This window comes from Mus caroli, chromosome 2 (assembly GCF_900094665.2).
Source record: "Mus caroli chromosome 2, CAROLI_EIJ_v1.1, whole genome shotgun sequence".
NCBI classification, from domain to species: Eukaryota; Metazoa; Chordata; class Mammalia; order Rodentia; family Muridae; genus Mus; species Mus caroli.
This window is the reverse complement of record NC_034571.1, coordinates 136,225,661-136,242,521: the sequence shown is the minus strand read 5'-3', so window position 1 is coordinate 136,242,521 and position 16,861 is coordinate 136,225,661. Positions and strand designations below refer to the sequence as shown.

The following is a 16,861-nucleotide window of genomic DNA, read 5'->3' as shown; positions in this document are numbered from 1 at the left end:
CAGTGAATATTTAAGGTTGGGCAGGGGTGGGAGGGTGGGAAAACAGCAAAAAATGTCTCAGTAGGGGTTTTTCCTGAGAGTGAGCTCATGGGCCGTTTATTCTAGTTCTGCAGCACTCGGGATTGTATCTAGTATGTATCTAAGCCTACCATTAGTTGCGTGTGCATACATATTTCAAGGAAATTAAGAAATGGGGTCCCCACACACATACTCTCATCCCATTTTCTTGGCAGTACAAGCTCTTGGGCCCTTTAATGCTAGTGTGGTTATTTTTAAATCTACTGCACTTTCCTAAGGTAAGAAGTTATAAAATAAGGTGCTCATAGCAACCAGCCCGCCCACATCCCACCTTGCCTTTATTATGATATCACGCTAAGTGCTTCCACTTGTAATGAAAATATTATGACTGTGAAGTAAAAATATTGTGACAAGTCAGAGAAGCCAGGGTTGCTGTAGAAACCTTCCCCATTCCTTGTCCTCAAAAGGCAGGTTTAGCTGAATTTCGCCCTAGTGGGCTTGTCTATCTGTTTTAGTGCATTTGACTGTCTGTTTCAGTTGTGAGCAAATTTAGATATCAGCAGAGGAATTTCCCAGGCGTTTTAGCTGAGCTATCTCAGCTCACTCTTTTCTTGCCTACAAGTCTGCATGGCTATCATGGAGACTGGGAGTGAGGATGTTTCATTGCTGGTGGTGGTGATGGTTTCTTTTTTTTTGGGGCGGGGTGTTGTGAGCAAGTACCTAGGGAGTGAAGAGCTCATTCTAGTGACCTGGCCCAGCCATTTCTCTTTTGAAGCCAGTCACCATTTAAGCTCCATCTAGGGAGGCTAGAGTGCCTGTCCTTGACTGTGGGGAGCAGAGTCCTGGTACCCTCCAAGATTTCCGTGTATGTGTGGTTCTGGGGATCATTGCCCATAGCGATGCTGAACCATGGAAGATGAGATGGACCAAGTATTTCACTAGAAAAAGAGGAAATGGAGAAAAAAAAAAAAAACCCTGAGAAAAATGTGGATAATTTTGTGCAGCACTATTTTTGTTACTTCTTTATTTACTTATTTTGAGTCATGGTCTTAATTCAACTCAGGGTAGCCTCAAATTCACTGTGTTGCTGAGTATGGCTTGCTCTTCCTGCCTTCATTTCTGAAGTGTTGAGATTACAGGCGTATGCTACCACACTCGGCTTATGTAGTGCTAAGGTTCACACCAGTCCTATCAACAAAGCTACCTCAAGTTCCCACACAGCTTCAGTGTTGATAATTTAAAAAGAAGAAAGAGGGCTGGAGAGATGGCTCAGTGGTTAAGAGCACCGACTGCTCTTCCAGAGGTCAATTCCCAGCAACCACATGGTGGCTCACCACCATCTGTAATGAGATCTGATGTCCTCTTCTGGTGTGTCTGAAGACAGCTACAGCATACTCATAATAAATAAATCTTTAAAAAAGAAAACCCGAGAGATGCATATCCATGAGTCAAATAAGTCTGGGCAAAGGAAGAGGGCAAGGCTGATGGCTCATCCCAGGAGAAAAAGAAGAAAGAAAGAACAGAGGCTAGCCTTTATCCAGCACACACTGATCCCTGAATTTGATACCTACTACTGATATAAAATAAGGAGGGATGTTACTCCAAACCTTGGCTGGGACTCTTTGGGAATGCAGACCCATCATTAATCAGGAAGTTCACTGTACCAGCCTAAAGCTATAAAACAGAGTTCTTGTCTCTGATCAGAGCCACCTTTTGATGGATGTTGTTGTTTATCTACTTGTTTGGGGGTGGAATGTAAGCCCCTGCTCCTTCCCACTTCAGGGCCCCCAGATTGCGACGGCCCTCTCTTCCTGCCCTACAAGACATTGGTCTCCACAGTTGGAAGCATGGTGTTCAGTGAGGGCGAGGCCCAGCGGCTTATTGAGATCCTCTCTGAGAAGACTGGAGTCATTCAAGACACCTGGCATAAGGTAGGCCACTGCAGGGCTGGTATGGCTTACCAGTCCCCAGGGATGCGCATCTTGCCCAGTTCTGCTCCTACCCAGGAGCTATCTTGTCCAACTGCAGCGAGAATGTTTACAAACCAGTTTTCACTTCTTCCTGGAGGTCCCTGCCATTGCTGTCTGTGCTTGGGCTGAATGAGCTACCTCTGCTTATGTGCCCGGAGCAGAGCAGGGCCTCGGTGCTGCTTGTGCTTCTCGGGTTAGAGCATGGGATCTGGACATAATGTCCCTTGTGCTACCAGGGCAAGCTCAAAGACTCAGTCGCACTCCCTAGTGCCCCTGGCCAATCACCTGTTCTAGGAAGTGCAGTATGCATGGGTTTTTCCTTAGCTAGCTGGGTGATAGTAATTTTGCTGGTCAGTTCAGTGATGGTGTTTGGGGGTACTCTTTCTAGGCTGTCACTGGGGTGTGCCATGCTCTGTGGCCTCAGTGCTGCTGAGAGCACCTCAGCAAGTAAGCACTGGGGGTGTTCCCTGGGCATGAGTGTCGGAGGGTCACCTTGCTCAGACCATGACACTAGAGTACAGGTTTCCTGTCCTAGCTCCCACACTGCAGCCAGTGGCTTATAGTCTACATTTTCTGGCTTTAAGACTGGAAATACTATACCTATGAAAACTACCCCAAGCATATGTATGTACAAGATCTGGGAGTTCCTAAAAACTCAGTGGCTTAACAGGACTATTCATTCCCGTATGGTGTCTAGGGTCAGATGGAACCACTTATTTTGAAGCCCATGCTACCTGGAGGTTTATTGCCTTTTGTTTATTGCCAGAGTTGGGGGACTATATATTTCACTCTTCCCCTGTAACATGGCTTTGTCAACATTTCCAGGCCACTCAGAAGGGTGACCCTGTAGCAATTCTGAAACGCCAACTAGAAGAGAAAGAAAAGCTGCTGGCCACAGAGCAAGAGGATGCGGCCGTCGCCAAGAGCAAGCTAAGGGAACTCAACAAGGTACAGCCTCAGCTCAGAAGCAAGGCAGCCTCCTCTCCATTCTCTGAGAATCCCCATGCCCAGGGCCGCAGCTGCCCTTAGGTCATCAGGGCTGGCGCTGAGGCAGGCAGCTTCAGCCAGGGCTTGTCTGCCTAGCATATGACTCTTCCCAAGCCAGGAATGTTTTGACTAAAGTTTATCTGCTGCCTAAAGAGGTTAGGTGTAGTACTGGAAGTGTTCCTCCCCTGTGGTCCAAGAATTCATGTAGTTTAGCAGAGACCAGGATCTCAGACTGTGGTGGCTCCCTAGGTACCAGGGTCTTTTGAGCTAGTGCACCTAGAAAGGACGTGTACATTTAATACTAGTAGTTTTCCTGAGAAATGGGGTTGAGGTTGCTTTGCTGCCTTTTTCTGACATCAGTGGAGTGATGTGCAGGAGAGTTCTTAGCTATTTGTAGCCATACTGGCTGGAAGGATTTTTGCTCTGAATGGCAGGTGGTGGTGGGCCAGGCTTGCTGTGAGACAGGCTTGGGACATTGTTCAGGATATACCAGCTACTCAGTCATTGGAAGCCACTCACTGCTGAACCTACAGGAGCCTCTCCCTTGTTCTCTGCTTCTGAGAAGTGGGTCCTGGTGTCCAAGTGTCCCAGATGGACATGACAGGCAGGGTAAGGGGAGTGAGTCCTCATGGGCCTGGTATCCCCTAAGTTAGAAAGCTGTCAGGTGAGGTGCTGTGGGTTTTCTTTTACTGTTCCCTGCCTCCTGCCCTCTCTGTCCCAGGTAACAGACTTCAGAAAGATAGCCTGGGTTAAGAAATATCTGACAATACCAGGTGGTGATGGTGCATACCTTTAATCTCAGCACTTGGGAGGCAGAGGCAGGAGGATTTCTGAATTTGAAGCCAGCCTTATCTACAGAGTGCGAGAAACCTTGCCTCAAAAACAGAAAAAAAGACCTGACACCATCTTAGACCTAACTTTAGACATAACACCATCTTAGACATAACCCTTTCCTTAGGTACTGCTCTTTGCTTATTGGAGACAGACTAGAAATGAGGCAAGTTGACCTCGTTCTTAATTCAGTGGCTGTGCTTCTGAGCCAGGCAGAAACGGTGGTTGAGGGTCAGGCTGACGAGACCCCCAACCCTTTGAATAACACTCTTTGTTAGTGTTATGCTCAGGAGCAGAAAAGAAAGTCACCCTCTGAGAACTCTGCTAGTGTTCAGTGGGCTTCTGTGCTGACTCCCAAGTTGTCCACACATGGCCTTTGCTCGAGCTATCCTTGGTTACTAGAAATGCAGACCTTCACATGGCTTAACAGCAGCTGGGTATGCTGTCTCCTCCTAACTGTGCACACTTCGTGTTAGGAGTTAGGTCTAGGCTCCAATAAGGATGAGCACATTTATACCATAGAACTTGGTAGAGCCCTCCCACCCCCCTGGGTCAGATGACTAGCATACCTTCCTAGATCAGAGTCTGCTTTTCTGGGGAGCTAGTTTTTTGTACCTTTTACCTTAGAAAGAATTGATATTGCTGTAATAAAACAGCATGACCAAAGGCAGCCCAGGGAGCAAAGGGTTTGTTTCCTTTTATAACTCTCAGGTCACATTCTTCAGTCACGGCAGGAACTGAAGCAGAAGCCATGGGGGAAGTAGCTGACCTGCTCAGTTTGCTTTCTTACACAACCCAGGGACCACCTGGCCAGGGACCACATAATCTAAGACTTTTTTTTTTTTAAAGATTTATTTATTTATTATATGTAAGTACACTGTAGCTGTCTTCAGACACTCCAGAAGAGGGCGCCAGATCTTGTTACAGATGGTTGTGAGCCACCATGTGGTTGCTGGGATTTGAACTAGGGACCTTCGGAAGAACAGTCAGTGCTCTTAACCACTGAGCTATCTCACCAGCCCAATCTAAGACTCTTTTCAAGTGAATCTAGATTATGTCAAACTGACCAAACAAACACCCCCCCCCCCAAAAAAAAAACAAAAAAACACAAAACAAAACAAACCTAACCAGAACACTGTTTGGACAGAAAGAGAAATTAATTTCCTACAGAAATTTGCTTATTCCCAAAGTCAAGTGCAGCAAGAGGCTACAGTAGTGTTTAGTTGCTGGCAGACTCTGTGTGGCTTGGCTATTTAGTTGGGTCTGAGGCATGATGGATGAGGCGGTTGCAACCTCTGATAGAATGGGCCCCTTCCCATTCTGAAATCCCATTCACCAAGGACAGGGAGGCAGGCAGGTAGGAAGGCCCTGTGCTGACCATTCAGTGACTATGCTGTCCCTTAGAGGTGGCTGTGTGACATAGTTTCAAAAACCACAATGGCACCTAATTCCTAGACACATTCACCATGCCCACCCTCCTTGGGTTGAGACAGTAGACTCTGTTCCTGGTGTGACCCACAGGTCTAGAAGCCTTGATTTTTGTTACCCACCTCACGTTCCAGAGTGTGGACCTTGGCTCTGACCCAAGAAACTTAATGACAATGTCCAGCTATGGCTCTCTATCCCCTGGCCACATTCGGTTTCCCATAAGCTCAGGAGGTCCAATGCCGATATCTGCTTACACCTCTTTTATACTCCCAGCCTCCATCCCCAAATACGCACCCTAAGTACTAGCCTCTGGCATCTTGCCTAATCTTCTCTGGATTGCTGCCTGCTCCCAGTATGCCCGCCCTACTCTTTCTTGCTTCTGAGGGTCTCCTGTACTTCTGATGGGCCGGACATTTTGGTAGTATCCTGTTTGGTTATCAGCGCTCAGGAATCTAATGGAGCACTCAGATGAAGGTGATCACTATAATTGCCACAGACCTCTATTTGGTTGCCTACAGACTGGGAGCCTCTCTCTCTCTCTCTCTCTCTCTCTCTCTCTCTCTCTCTCTCTCTCTCTCTCTCTCTCTGGTTTGCAGTTGAGGAAGGAGTGTTTGTATCTTCCCTTTAGAATTAAATATTTATCATTCTGTCTACCTTGTGTGGACCACCATCGTGTCCTGCTCGACAGAGCCAGCATGTTTATGTCATTTTCATGTTATATCTCCTGGCACCAAACCATTGAGTGAGAAATTTCATGTGAAAATGTTACTGACCATATGACAGTTGCTCTTACCTGCATTCTCACGGGAGCCAGTGAGTGCTAGACTCTTATGTTTCATGTTCAGACCCTTCTACGCTTCCTTTATTCTTGTGGTAACATTTTTATAGTTGGAAAGGGTCTTGCTTAGTGATCTTGCTTGGAGTCATGCCACAAGGCCTGGTCTGGATGCACTGAGAATTTCAGTCATCTGCAGAGTCTGTGTCACTCCTGAGGAAGGTCCTGGCAGAATTGAACCCTTGACCAGTGTGAGTAGTGTCTAAAGAAGCTTATGGACTTGGGCCCCCTTGGGAGCTCCACCTTTAAGTGTTCGGGGCCCAGGTGTGGCTTTGAAGATTTTAGGACAAGGATGGCAAAACCTTCTGGAAAACCTTTCCAGCTTATGTCTTGCCAGGCACTACCCTCTGGACTAGACTATAGTGTGTCCACTCCAGTGCCTGAACGTGTGGCCTCGTAAGATCAGGAGCCCAAGGCCTTCTGATACCAACCAGACACTGTTGGGTACTAAGGTGGAATGGGAGGTGGTACAGTTCCAGCCTCTATCTGGAGGTAAATATGTGGACCACTTCTGGGCCCAGAAATCTATGCAGGGCCCCACTAAGCCTAGGGAATAGTGCCAGATTCCCTGGGAATATGCCAGTAGAGCACCAGTGGATGCTGGTAACAATGCTCATCTTCCATCCTAGACAAATAGAACCAAAGGCCACTTAGACCCTTACCTTTTGAATGCTTTTCAAGAAAAGAATGTGGCCCAGTCTCTGTCTGCTTGATGAGTCCGCTTACCTCACCTGCCATCTCTTCTCAGGAGATGGCTTCAGAGAAGGCCAAGGCTGCAGCTGGGGAGGCCAAAGTGAAGAAGCAGCTGGTAGCCCGGGAGCAGGAGATTGCAGCTGTGCAGGCACGCATGCAGGCCAGCTATCGGGACCATGTGAAGGAGGTGCAACAGCTGCAGGGCAAGGTGGGCACAGGGAAGGGCAGGCTGAGGGAGTCATAATGCCCCAGAGGGCGAGGCTTGAGCTGGGACTGAGGATGCCTGCTGGGGGTTGAAATCGGCTGGATGTTTCTGATATTAATTACCAGGAAGATATATAATATATTTTAAAGAGCACTTTTTCAAAAGACCCTTGTGTCAGGTAGTATCCTGGGGTGAGGGCTTCCATCTCCAGGTAAGTCTGTATGTGGTTGGGAAGATTGCATAAGCTAGGAGACCTGCTGAGCATGCACTTACTGGGTCTGGAGACCAACCCTGGTGACTGCCTATCTGGACTGTCCCTCACTGTCAGTCTGATGTTTATCTTCTGAAACCTATGCTTAGCTCGTTCTGGGCACAGCTGCCTCCCTGCCACATGTCTCATGGGTGCCATGTGGGCTCAGAAAACAAGAGATGAACCCTCACTCAGGTAGCTGTGGTTTGTGGTCATGGGATTTTTTTTTCTCTCAGAATAGTACACCACCTGTGTGGCCTCAGGTGTATATATGTGCATACATCTGAAACATTGGAAGAAGAGATCAGTGAGTAGAGAGGTGTGTTATGTATGAGAGTGAAGGAGGCCCACACTTGTCCCTGAGACCCTGGCACTGGAGTGGCACTGGAGTATGGGGCCCCTTGCTTTATGAGCATTCCTGACTTCCCTTGGAGCAGATACAGCCTCCAGAGTGTTCACTTTGAGCTGTGACCTTGCTGATGGAGGTCCACAGTCAGTTCTCTGTGTGGCTGATGCCCTGATGCTCCTGTCGGCAACTTTTCAGATCCGGACTCTTCAGGAACAGCTGGAGAATGGCCCTAACACCCAGCTGGCCCGCCTACAGCAGGAGAACTCCATCTTGAGGGATGCCTTGAACCAGGCTACCAGCCAGGTGGAAAGCAAGTAAGTAAGCCAGTGTCTCATGCAAAGACTGTGGTGGCATGTTCCCTAGGGCTTAGAGCTTGGGTAGACCTAGTGAGTCTTCTTTAGGCTACAGCAGGTAAAATCTAGTGCCTTTCTGGATACAGAGCTGGGTGTCAGTCATATGCAGGGCTGCCTGTGAGTTCCTGCTCCCCTCACATCCAGCTTCTATGTGAGTTCTGAGCAGTTGAGTCTTTAACAGGTGTCTAAGAGCCCCCATGTCTTGATGCCTTAGAAAGAGCTGATATATGATAGCCTGCAGCTGGCGATTGTCGGGGAGGGACAGGGGGAAATATCAGGTGCCCCTCTGTCCTTGGCTTGTGCTGGCATCTTCCCGGGCTTAATGACACTTTGATTTTCATTCTTATTGTACCCTCTATGTGGGGTACAGGGCAGAGGATTAAAGCAGATTTGTTGAGGGTGAGAGTGTAGGTGTTACAAGGACCTGCTGAGGTCTCAGTCCTCCCTGGAAGGATATGGGATTGAAGAACCCTGGCATTCTCTGTCATGTGGAGTTTGCTGATGATTGTTTTCTGGAGAAAGCTCTGGAGCTTGAGGAAATGTTACTCAGTTGTCAGCTGCTGCCTCCCCTCAATTTAGAAACTGCCTGGTGGGGGTAGGGAATACTGCAGGGAGTGAACAGAGGTGACATGCAGAGGTCTTGCCTTTGTGTTTCCAGTGGTGTCTGGGAGGGGCCTTTTGCTCTCTATGGTCCACATACTGTATTGGCAACCTATTTTTAATAAAACACCAAAAGCCACATGGTTGACATGCAAAAATCACTTGACTCATGGCCCTAAGACTTGGACACTAAAATAAGAAAGGGCAAATATGCCAGAAGGAGGGAGCAGTTGCCAGGCTTGCTCACTGTTCTCAACTGGGGCTGGGGACTGTCTTGCAGGCAGAACACAGAACTGGCAAAGCTCCGACAGGAGCTCAGCAAGGTCAACAAGGAGCTAGTGGAGAAGTCAGAGGCCTCCCGGCAGGAGGAGCAACAACGGAAGGCGCTGGAAGCCAAGGCAGCCACCTTTGAGAAGCAGGTCCTACAGTTGCAGGTGAGTAGCAGTGGTAGTCACTCCAGTGCCTGTTCACTGCCCACCAGAGCTGACTGCAGAGCAGGAACAGTGCCCTGTCACAGAGTCATCCCTTCCCAGTCACAGCAGACAGCTGGGGATGGAGTCGGTGTCTGGGGCTTGAACCTGGCTTGACTTTTGCTTGTTAAGAAGAGTAATAGCATACGAAGGATGATATTATGTGCTAAGTATCACTGTAAGTGCTCAGTATCAGTATAGGTCTAATTGTCCATGTAACCCACCATGTGAGGCAGGACTATTGGCATCTGCCATTTACGCACAAGGAAGCGCGCGTGTGTGTATGTGTGTGTGTGTGTGTGTGTGTGTGTCACAGAGAAGCGAAACAACTACTCAACATTTCCCTGGCCAGCACATGACAGAGTCAGCATCTGGGTCTCAGAGTTTGGCTCCTGTGCTGGCTGCATTTGTTCTACACTGGCTCCCACTGTGCTGCTGCAGCCCTGCAGTGGCCAACAGGCTAACTAACTGCCTGCAGATCCTGTGGCTTCTCAAGGCATTGCCCAGGCTCCTTCCGAAAGAGGGCGATGTCCTCATAGCATGCCGGGTAACGCTCACAGGGCTTCAGGCAGCCTGTGGGCCTATGGCTTCTGTTCCTAATGGCTTGTGCCAAGCCAGATGAGCCTAGGCTGAGGCAGTGCTGCTTCTCTGTTCCTGGGCATGATGGTGGCACCTGTTCTGCAGTATGACTTGGAGGATGAGCTGTGCAAGACTGCAGCTTACTCTGTAGAAAGGAAGGGGCTCTTTTCACTCGCTCCTTCACCAAGTCAGTCAGCTCCTCAGGACCAGGGCAGTCAAGGCCTACTGGGTTGGGTCCCAGAGCATAGACATCAGGAGGTGGCTCTAACCCTGACCCTAGAGCCACCTCCCAGGCTTGACAGAAAAGAAGCGTAAAATATACTTTGAGGTTCTTGATGGCCCCTGCCCTGGCTTCTTGTCCCAGGATGGACTGAGTTTAAAGCTCCAGCAGTGTTTATAGATATCCCTACCCAGTTGGCACAGCATAGAGCCAGCCTTGGGAATCCTTTGATGTAGTCAGCTATGCTGACCGCTTTCTTCTGGACTTGCTGTCTCCTGAGATAGATGTGTATGCTTTCCACTAAAGTCTTAAAGTTTTTTATTGCTATGGATGAATGAATGGATTTCCTGTGGTTGGTTGTTGTTGAAACAAGTACTCTTAACTAGTTAATGTTGGCCATGAGTAGTAAAACCTGCACTCTTCCGGCACTCTGAGTTGATTCCTTTTTGTGAAAAGTGAGACACAGCCAGACTGGCAGTGTTCTTGTCCTGTTCCTGTCAGTGTCGAAAGATGGTGAGGATATTAGAGTCCAAGTAGGGAATCAGGCTCCTGCTGTGATGGAAGGGCAGGGGAGAAGCAGGCCTGTCCACTGTGAGGCATTGGGCCATTCTTTACTGTTGTGCCTGCCTTTCACGTGGAGCTGAGCCAACCTTCTCATTTGAATGTAGAAAAAACCTGCAGCCCAAGGCTACCCTCACCTTTCCCTTGTATACTGTTTGCTTTTCTACAGCTGAGAGGGCACGGCCCATCCTTAGTAAGGGCTGCCCTATGCTGTTTCAGTGTTTCTCATTAAAGTGTTTGGCCTAGCACCACCCCATGCAGACACTGCTCTAAAAGAAGGAAAAGTGCTGTTTTCATTCTGTCAGCTCCTTGAAGGGGATTGAGGCATGACCTGGAATCTTACATTAGCTGACTGGAGTTATATCTTGACTGACCCCTCTCACCCACCCATGCCCCAGACATACTTGACTTCTACAGAGATCTGGTCCTTTGCAGAATTAGATTCCTCAGAGGGCCTGACAAGTGCTCCCTCCCCAGGAGCCCAGTGTATAGGAATGATTGACAAATGACCAAAGGAGGATTGGTGAAGATCACCAGAGGTGAGAAAGGCCCTTCAGCTGCTGAGCAGCAACAGAGACCATCAGGCACATAAAGCTTTGTGGGTCTGAACAAGGAGGAGATGAACCTGTCTGTATGGACGTCTTTAGGATTCAGACTAAAAATAGAAATGGCCATGTTATGGATCAAACATGCTTGAACATTGATGGCTTCATATGGCTGAAACTTTTAAGTGAAAACCTAGAAGTGCTCTCCAAATGGATACTTAATTATGTGCCTTGCTTGTGTGCAGTGCTTCAAGGGAGAGAACTGGTACCAATGGGAAAACTATCCCTCAAAAGGAAGGCCTCTCATTGAAGGGGTACTAGCTGAAGAACTCTGTCTAGGTTCAAAATTATCCGGAAATAGTGGTCCTTGTTGAAATTGCACTATAACTTCTCTCCTTCATTCGTGTGGGTCCCAGGAATTAGACTCAAAATTGTCATGCTTGGCCACAAGCCCCTTTACCTGCTGAGCCCTGGCACTGGCCCTGAACTGTGTTCTTTGCCCACTATCCAGAGAGCACAGTAAATAGGATAGCCACATGAAAAGGTTTGTTTTACAGCCCCAAGCTTCTCACAACCCTCTTCCCTCTGTTCCTCCTTAGGCATCCCACAAAGAGAGTGAAGAGGCTCTGCAGAAGCGCTTGGAGGAGGTCACCCGGGAACTCTGCCGGACACAAACAAGCCATGCCAACCTCCGAGCGGATGCTGAGAAGGCTCAGGAACAGCAGCAGCGAGTGGCAGGTGAGTGCAGACTCAGTAGCTCTGTCTGCGGTGGCCCAGATGAGCCCTCTGACCTTGTGTCACTATGTGAACCTGAGCATAGTGGGCCTGGACTGTCCACTGTGTACAGAGTAGAACCTGTAAGGGCCAAACATGAGGTGAGGACAGTGGGGCAGGGCTAGATGAGGCTTAGGCAGTGCATGTGATGAGACTATGATGGTTAGTCACTTACCCGCCATTCCTCCCGAGTTCCAGTCATGGGCACTGGGCTAGCAGCAGTGCTGGTCAGGAGGACTAGTCACAGCAGTGCCTTAAGACAGACAGTATGTGGAGGGGCAGAAGGTAAATACTTGATTCTCTGAGATAGATGGCTTTTGTCACAACTATGACACTTTGCTGCTGGGGGTAAAGCAGCCATTGATAATCCTGTAATCTGTGGTCCAGGCATTGAAACAGAACTTTATTTATAACGGGTGGGGGTGAGCAGCCTTTGGGCTAGCTTGCTGGCCTCTGCTCTAGAAAAGGAAGTATGCCTTTAGCTACTGTATCCTTTCTGAAGTAGAGGCAGGATTTTAAGACTAGGCCAGAATGGTGAAAGGGGAGGTCAGCCAGCACAAAGCCCAGCGTGAACATCAGACAAGAAAGCTGAGGAGATGAGCAGGAGCCTGGTCCTTGTCCTGTGAGCAGGTGTGGCAGGAAGACGTGGCTGGGCAGTGACCAGTGAAGTGCTGGTAAGGGGCAGAGTTCTTCAGGGAGGGGAGAGGTGAGCTAAGGCAAGAGAATACTGAAGTTCCCACGCCTGGGGAGCTGGCATTGAAAGGCTCTGCTGCTCTGTTCAAGTTCTCTTTGAATGCAGCAAGAAGCAACACCTAGGGCTGAGCTTGTGGGAGCACTAGGAATCTGCCTTGTGGGAGAGGGAGTGTCAGAGATGCTGGACCACCTTAGCTGGGGGACTTCTGAAACTACACAAGGAAGGGGGCATCTCCCACAGAGAAGGCCTGGGGCAGGCCCTTGGGTGTCTCATTTCTGCTGAGTCTCAGCTCATGAGGCAGTGTTTTCTAGAGCATGAGTCTTCTGTGCACTCCCCTGAGTGTGCTTGCTTTGCTGCTAGCTTTCCATCTGTGGTCCAGTTCACCTTGTGGTACTCACAGATGCTGCTGCCACAGCATACCTTTCTCTCCAGTCCACAAGGAAAGTTCATGGATCAGAAGTGTCTTAAGGCTTCTGCATATATAGTGCAGCCCACAAGGGGGCCAATAGTGCTCTGTGTATGTTGGAGGAGGGGCCAACGGCTGAGGTCCCCAGACAGGCATTGCCAGATCCTCACCTCTCCTTGCCTTTCTGCAACAGAGTTGCACAGCAAATTACAGTCATCTGAGGTGGAGGTAAAAAGCAAGTGTGAAGAGCTGAGTAGTCTCCATGGGCAGCTCAAGGAGGCCAGGGCGGAGAACTCACAGCTCACAGAGAGGATCCGTTCCATCGAAGCCCTTCTGGAAGCAGGCCAGGCCCAAGACACCCAGGTCAGTCACTTCTCAGGCCAGTCCGAGGAGAGGGAGGACTCCCCTGAGCAGAGGGCCTCCCATGATGCCCAGCTCCTACACATGTGAGCTTCTCTGTTTCTTTCCAGGCCAGCCAAGCTGAGGCCAACCAGCAGCAGACTCGGTAAGCCTCAAGGCAGGTTGTGGGGAGCTGTAGGGCTGTAGCTTCAGCTGTAGCACAGGTTGGCCATGGGCCCCTGGAAGCTAGAGCTTTTACTGGAAGGCTTGGGTCTTAGCTGTCCCTTCAGTGACTTTGAAGACAAGAGACCGACATGGGTAGGAAACAAAACTGCCCCCTAAGAGTTTTGCATTAGTCTGTTTTCCATTGTTATAGTAAAATACATGAAACTGCATTCTCTTAAAAAGAAAGATACTTATATAGCTCACAGATTTGGTGGTAGCTGGCCTCTAGTGAAGGCCTCCTTGGCTATCACATCATGGTAGGTAGCACTACAGCAGGAGTGCATATAAGGAGGAGACTGCTCATGGTGAGACAGGAAGCCAGGGGCAGGCTTACTTTTTACAGCAGCTTGCCCTTATAGGAATGAATTCCAAGAAACTAACAGCAGTCTCCTTAGGGCATCACTCCCCATAAGCTAACTACCCACCTCCCATTTGGCTTTGCCTCTTAAAGGTCCTGTTCCTCCTTAACACTGCTACACTCGAGGCTTTCAAAGCCCGAGTGCCTTGAACACACAACGGTGAAACTCTGGTAAGCTCTGCGGTCACTCTCCAGGAGCCAGTTTAGCTCTGCAAGGGAAAGCTCTGTGGTAGCTCTGTGATGCAGAGGTGTTGTCAGTGTGTGCAAGGTGAGGGAGTTTTAAGGATTGAGTTCAGGAAGTCAAATGAGGAAATGGACATGACCCTCCCCTTTCTTTTGTAATCTAGAGCACATTGCAGGGCTCATTTCCTTTGTGAGGTGACTGTCCTGTTGGCTAGACTTGTCTTATTTCCTATGTCAGTATCCATACAGACCCACACCAGGCCATTCTCGGGACTGTTTGCTGTTGCTAAGGCCAAAGTACCTGGATAGGCCAACTCAATTCAAGCTCTAGTCCTGGGACCAGTGCCTCTGGGCAGATGCCCACATTCTTGGGAGGCGAATCATGGCTACTATGGTCTTGGGGACCCCAGAGCAGCCGTGTGAAGGAATGGTGAGGAGGGTGTTCTTCATCTTCCTGCACATTCTGGATGTGTCCTAAGCCAGCAAAATCTCTCACTCTGGCTGTTTCTACCAAAGAGTTGTTTCCCCATGTGCTTTGTAAAATGCAGCCCCCCATCCACAGCCTGATCCCTGGTGTTCAGCTTGGCTTTGTAACTGGGCACTTAGAGGGAGACCGGAACCCACTTGAAAACCTAGAGCCATCCTCTCCATCTCCTGTCTCAAAATGCATGGATGAAGCTTGTTTCTTCTGATGATATTTACAAAGGCTGTAGTTATGAAGGGTTTTCTCTTGTATCTTAAGACCAAATTTTTGAAGCCTGACATGGTAAGATACACCTGTAATTTTAACAGTTTGAAGATTGAGGCAGAAGGATTACAAGGTCAAGGCCAGCCTGGCCTCTATAAACCTTGTCTCAAAACAAACCACCTGAGATTTTTTTATCACACACTAAATTACTAAGATAATTCAACCACACTCCAAATAAGAACTTTTAATATCTTGCCTGATGTTGGTATATCCAGCAAGAACTGGTTGATTTCCTTCTGAAACAGTGTATCTGTAAGTTGCCTGGGTGGGGTCATCCTGTTCTGAACTGGCATATCAACTCCCAAATGTTCTGACACTTTATAGCAACTGCCTAGGAGGTGAAGGTCAGTATGTCCTTGCCAGTGTCCTGTGTTCTCTGCTTCTTCAGAGTCGTCTTCTGGGCATGCTCTGGGATGCTTTGCTGGGAAAGACTTGTGTAAAGAAGGGGTTAGAGGGAGTATATGAGGAAATCCCACTTTAAAGGGGAGTCAAGGTTCCATGGGCCTGTGAAACCTAGAGTCACAAAGCCAGCTAATGTCTTCAAGGCCAGGTTTGCTGTTTTCAAACTGAAAACTGGAAACTGCCAGACAGAGTCCATTATTAATCATGGTCAGGGTGAGTGTGTTCAGCCCATGCTGACTTTATAGTTGATGTGGGTATGACTCAGAATGGTAGTTTTCAAGAAGCTTTTGACTATGTCTTTCCAGAGGTAACATGGGTGTGTTTGTGTTCCCCTCTGGCTGACAGTGACAGTCAGATCCCTGCATCTTTTGACTGGTGGCAGCTCCTCTCTGCCAGACTTCCCCTGCCATCTCAGAGTTGCTCAAGCTCTTGATTCAGAATGTCATTGACCACTTCTGGATTTTAGATTTCATATGATCTGGGTCTAGACCATCTGTTCCACATTCTAGTGCAGGGGGTATCACATTAAGGTGTCCATTTGAGGCTTATCCATAACTAAAAGGGTTGAGTATTTTTATTTCTTTTTTTTTTCATTGATTTTATTTTTTATTTTTTTAACATAAATAAGAAATAAATGTAATAAACCAAACACAACAACAACAACAAAATACAAGAATCATGATCATTTCAAAGAAAGTTAAAAAAAAAAAAGAAAGAAAGAAAAAAGAAAAAGTCTTTGATAAGATTCAACATCCATTCTTAATAAAAGCCCTAGAAACAAGTAGGACTGTAGGAAACATATTCCAACATAATAAGGTTATGGGTGACAGAATCATGGCCAATATCATCCTAAATGAATAAAACCATTAATAAGCCCTATTAAAATCAGGAATGGGAGAGGACTGCCCACTATACCTACTGCTCATCCACAATGTGATTGAAGCATTAGCTAGAGCAGTAAGGCAGAATAAGGGGTACAAATGGGAAAATATTAAGTCAAATTATTTTCAGTTGAAGATTATATTATCTTATACCCAATGTTCCCAAAATTTGACTAGAAAAATTGTAGAAATTACCCACAGTTTAAGCAAAGTGTTCTGATACATAATTGACTTACAAAATTTACCAGTCTTAAAACATATGAGTAACAATATGAGAAAAATATCATGGACACGCTCCTCTTCCCAGTTTCTCAAATCAAATAAAATATTTAAAATATTTATAACCAAAGAGGTAAAAAAACCTCTACAATGAAAACTTTAAATGTGTGTGAAGGAAGAGATGGAGAAACATACTAGAATTTGAAGATCTCCCAAGTGTATAGCTTGGTAGAATTAACATTGTGAAGAAAGACCTTCCTACCAAAACAGTTTACTGATTCAATGAAATCACAATCAACATCCTCATCTCATTCTTCACATAAATAGAAAGAAAATCCTCAGTTTGATATGGAACAACAAAAGACCCAGAATAACCAATTAATCCTACATAAGTGTTTGTTTCTATGCATCCTGCTCATTTGGAGTGCTAAGTGCATATGTCTAAGACCCCAACTTTTATACATCTGTTTCTATTGAGTCGATTTTGGTCAATATTAGAATGGCTACTCCAGTTTGTTTCTTGGGACCATTTGCTTGGAAATTTGTTTTCCAACCTTTTACTCTGGGGTAGTGTCTGTCTTTGTCACTGAGGTGCATTTCCTGTATGCAGCAAAATGCTGGGTCCTGATTACATGTATCCAGTCTGTTAGTCTATGTCTTTTTATTAGGGAGTTGAGTCCATTGATGTTGAGAGATATTAAGGAAAAGTGATTGTTATTCCCTGTTATTTTTGTTAGA

General features: G+C 47.4%; 1 protein-coding gene across 1 annotated transcript in view; it reads left to right on the top strand.

The window, feature by feature from the left end:
* The window catches only part of Rrbp1 (ribosome binding protein 1), a 63,232-nt gene that overhangs the window by 34,150 nt on the left and 12,221 nt on the right, over window positions 1-16,861 (top strand). The window contains exons 3-10 of the mRNA XM_021155725.2: window positions 1,801-1,949; window positions 2,814-2,936; window positions 6,818-6,970; window positions 7,762-7,880; window positions 8,800-8,953; window positions 11,494-11,632; window positions 12,962-13,131; window positions 13,239-13,273. Of these exons, the coding sequence (XP_021011384.1) occupies window positions 1,801-1,949; window positions 2,814-2,936; window positions 6,818-6,970; window positions 7,762-7,880; window positions 8,800-8,953; window positions 11,494-11,632; window positions 12,962-13,131; window positions 13,239-13,273 (1,042 nt within the window). The remainder of the gene's footprint in view (window positions 1-1,800; window positions 1,950-2,813; window positions 2,937-6,817; window positions 6,971-7,761; window positions 7,881-8,799; window positions 8,954-11,493; window positions 11,633-12,961; window positions 13,132-13,238; window positions 13,274-16,861) is intronic.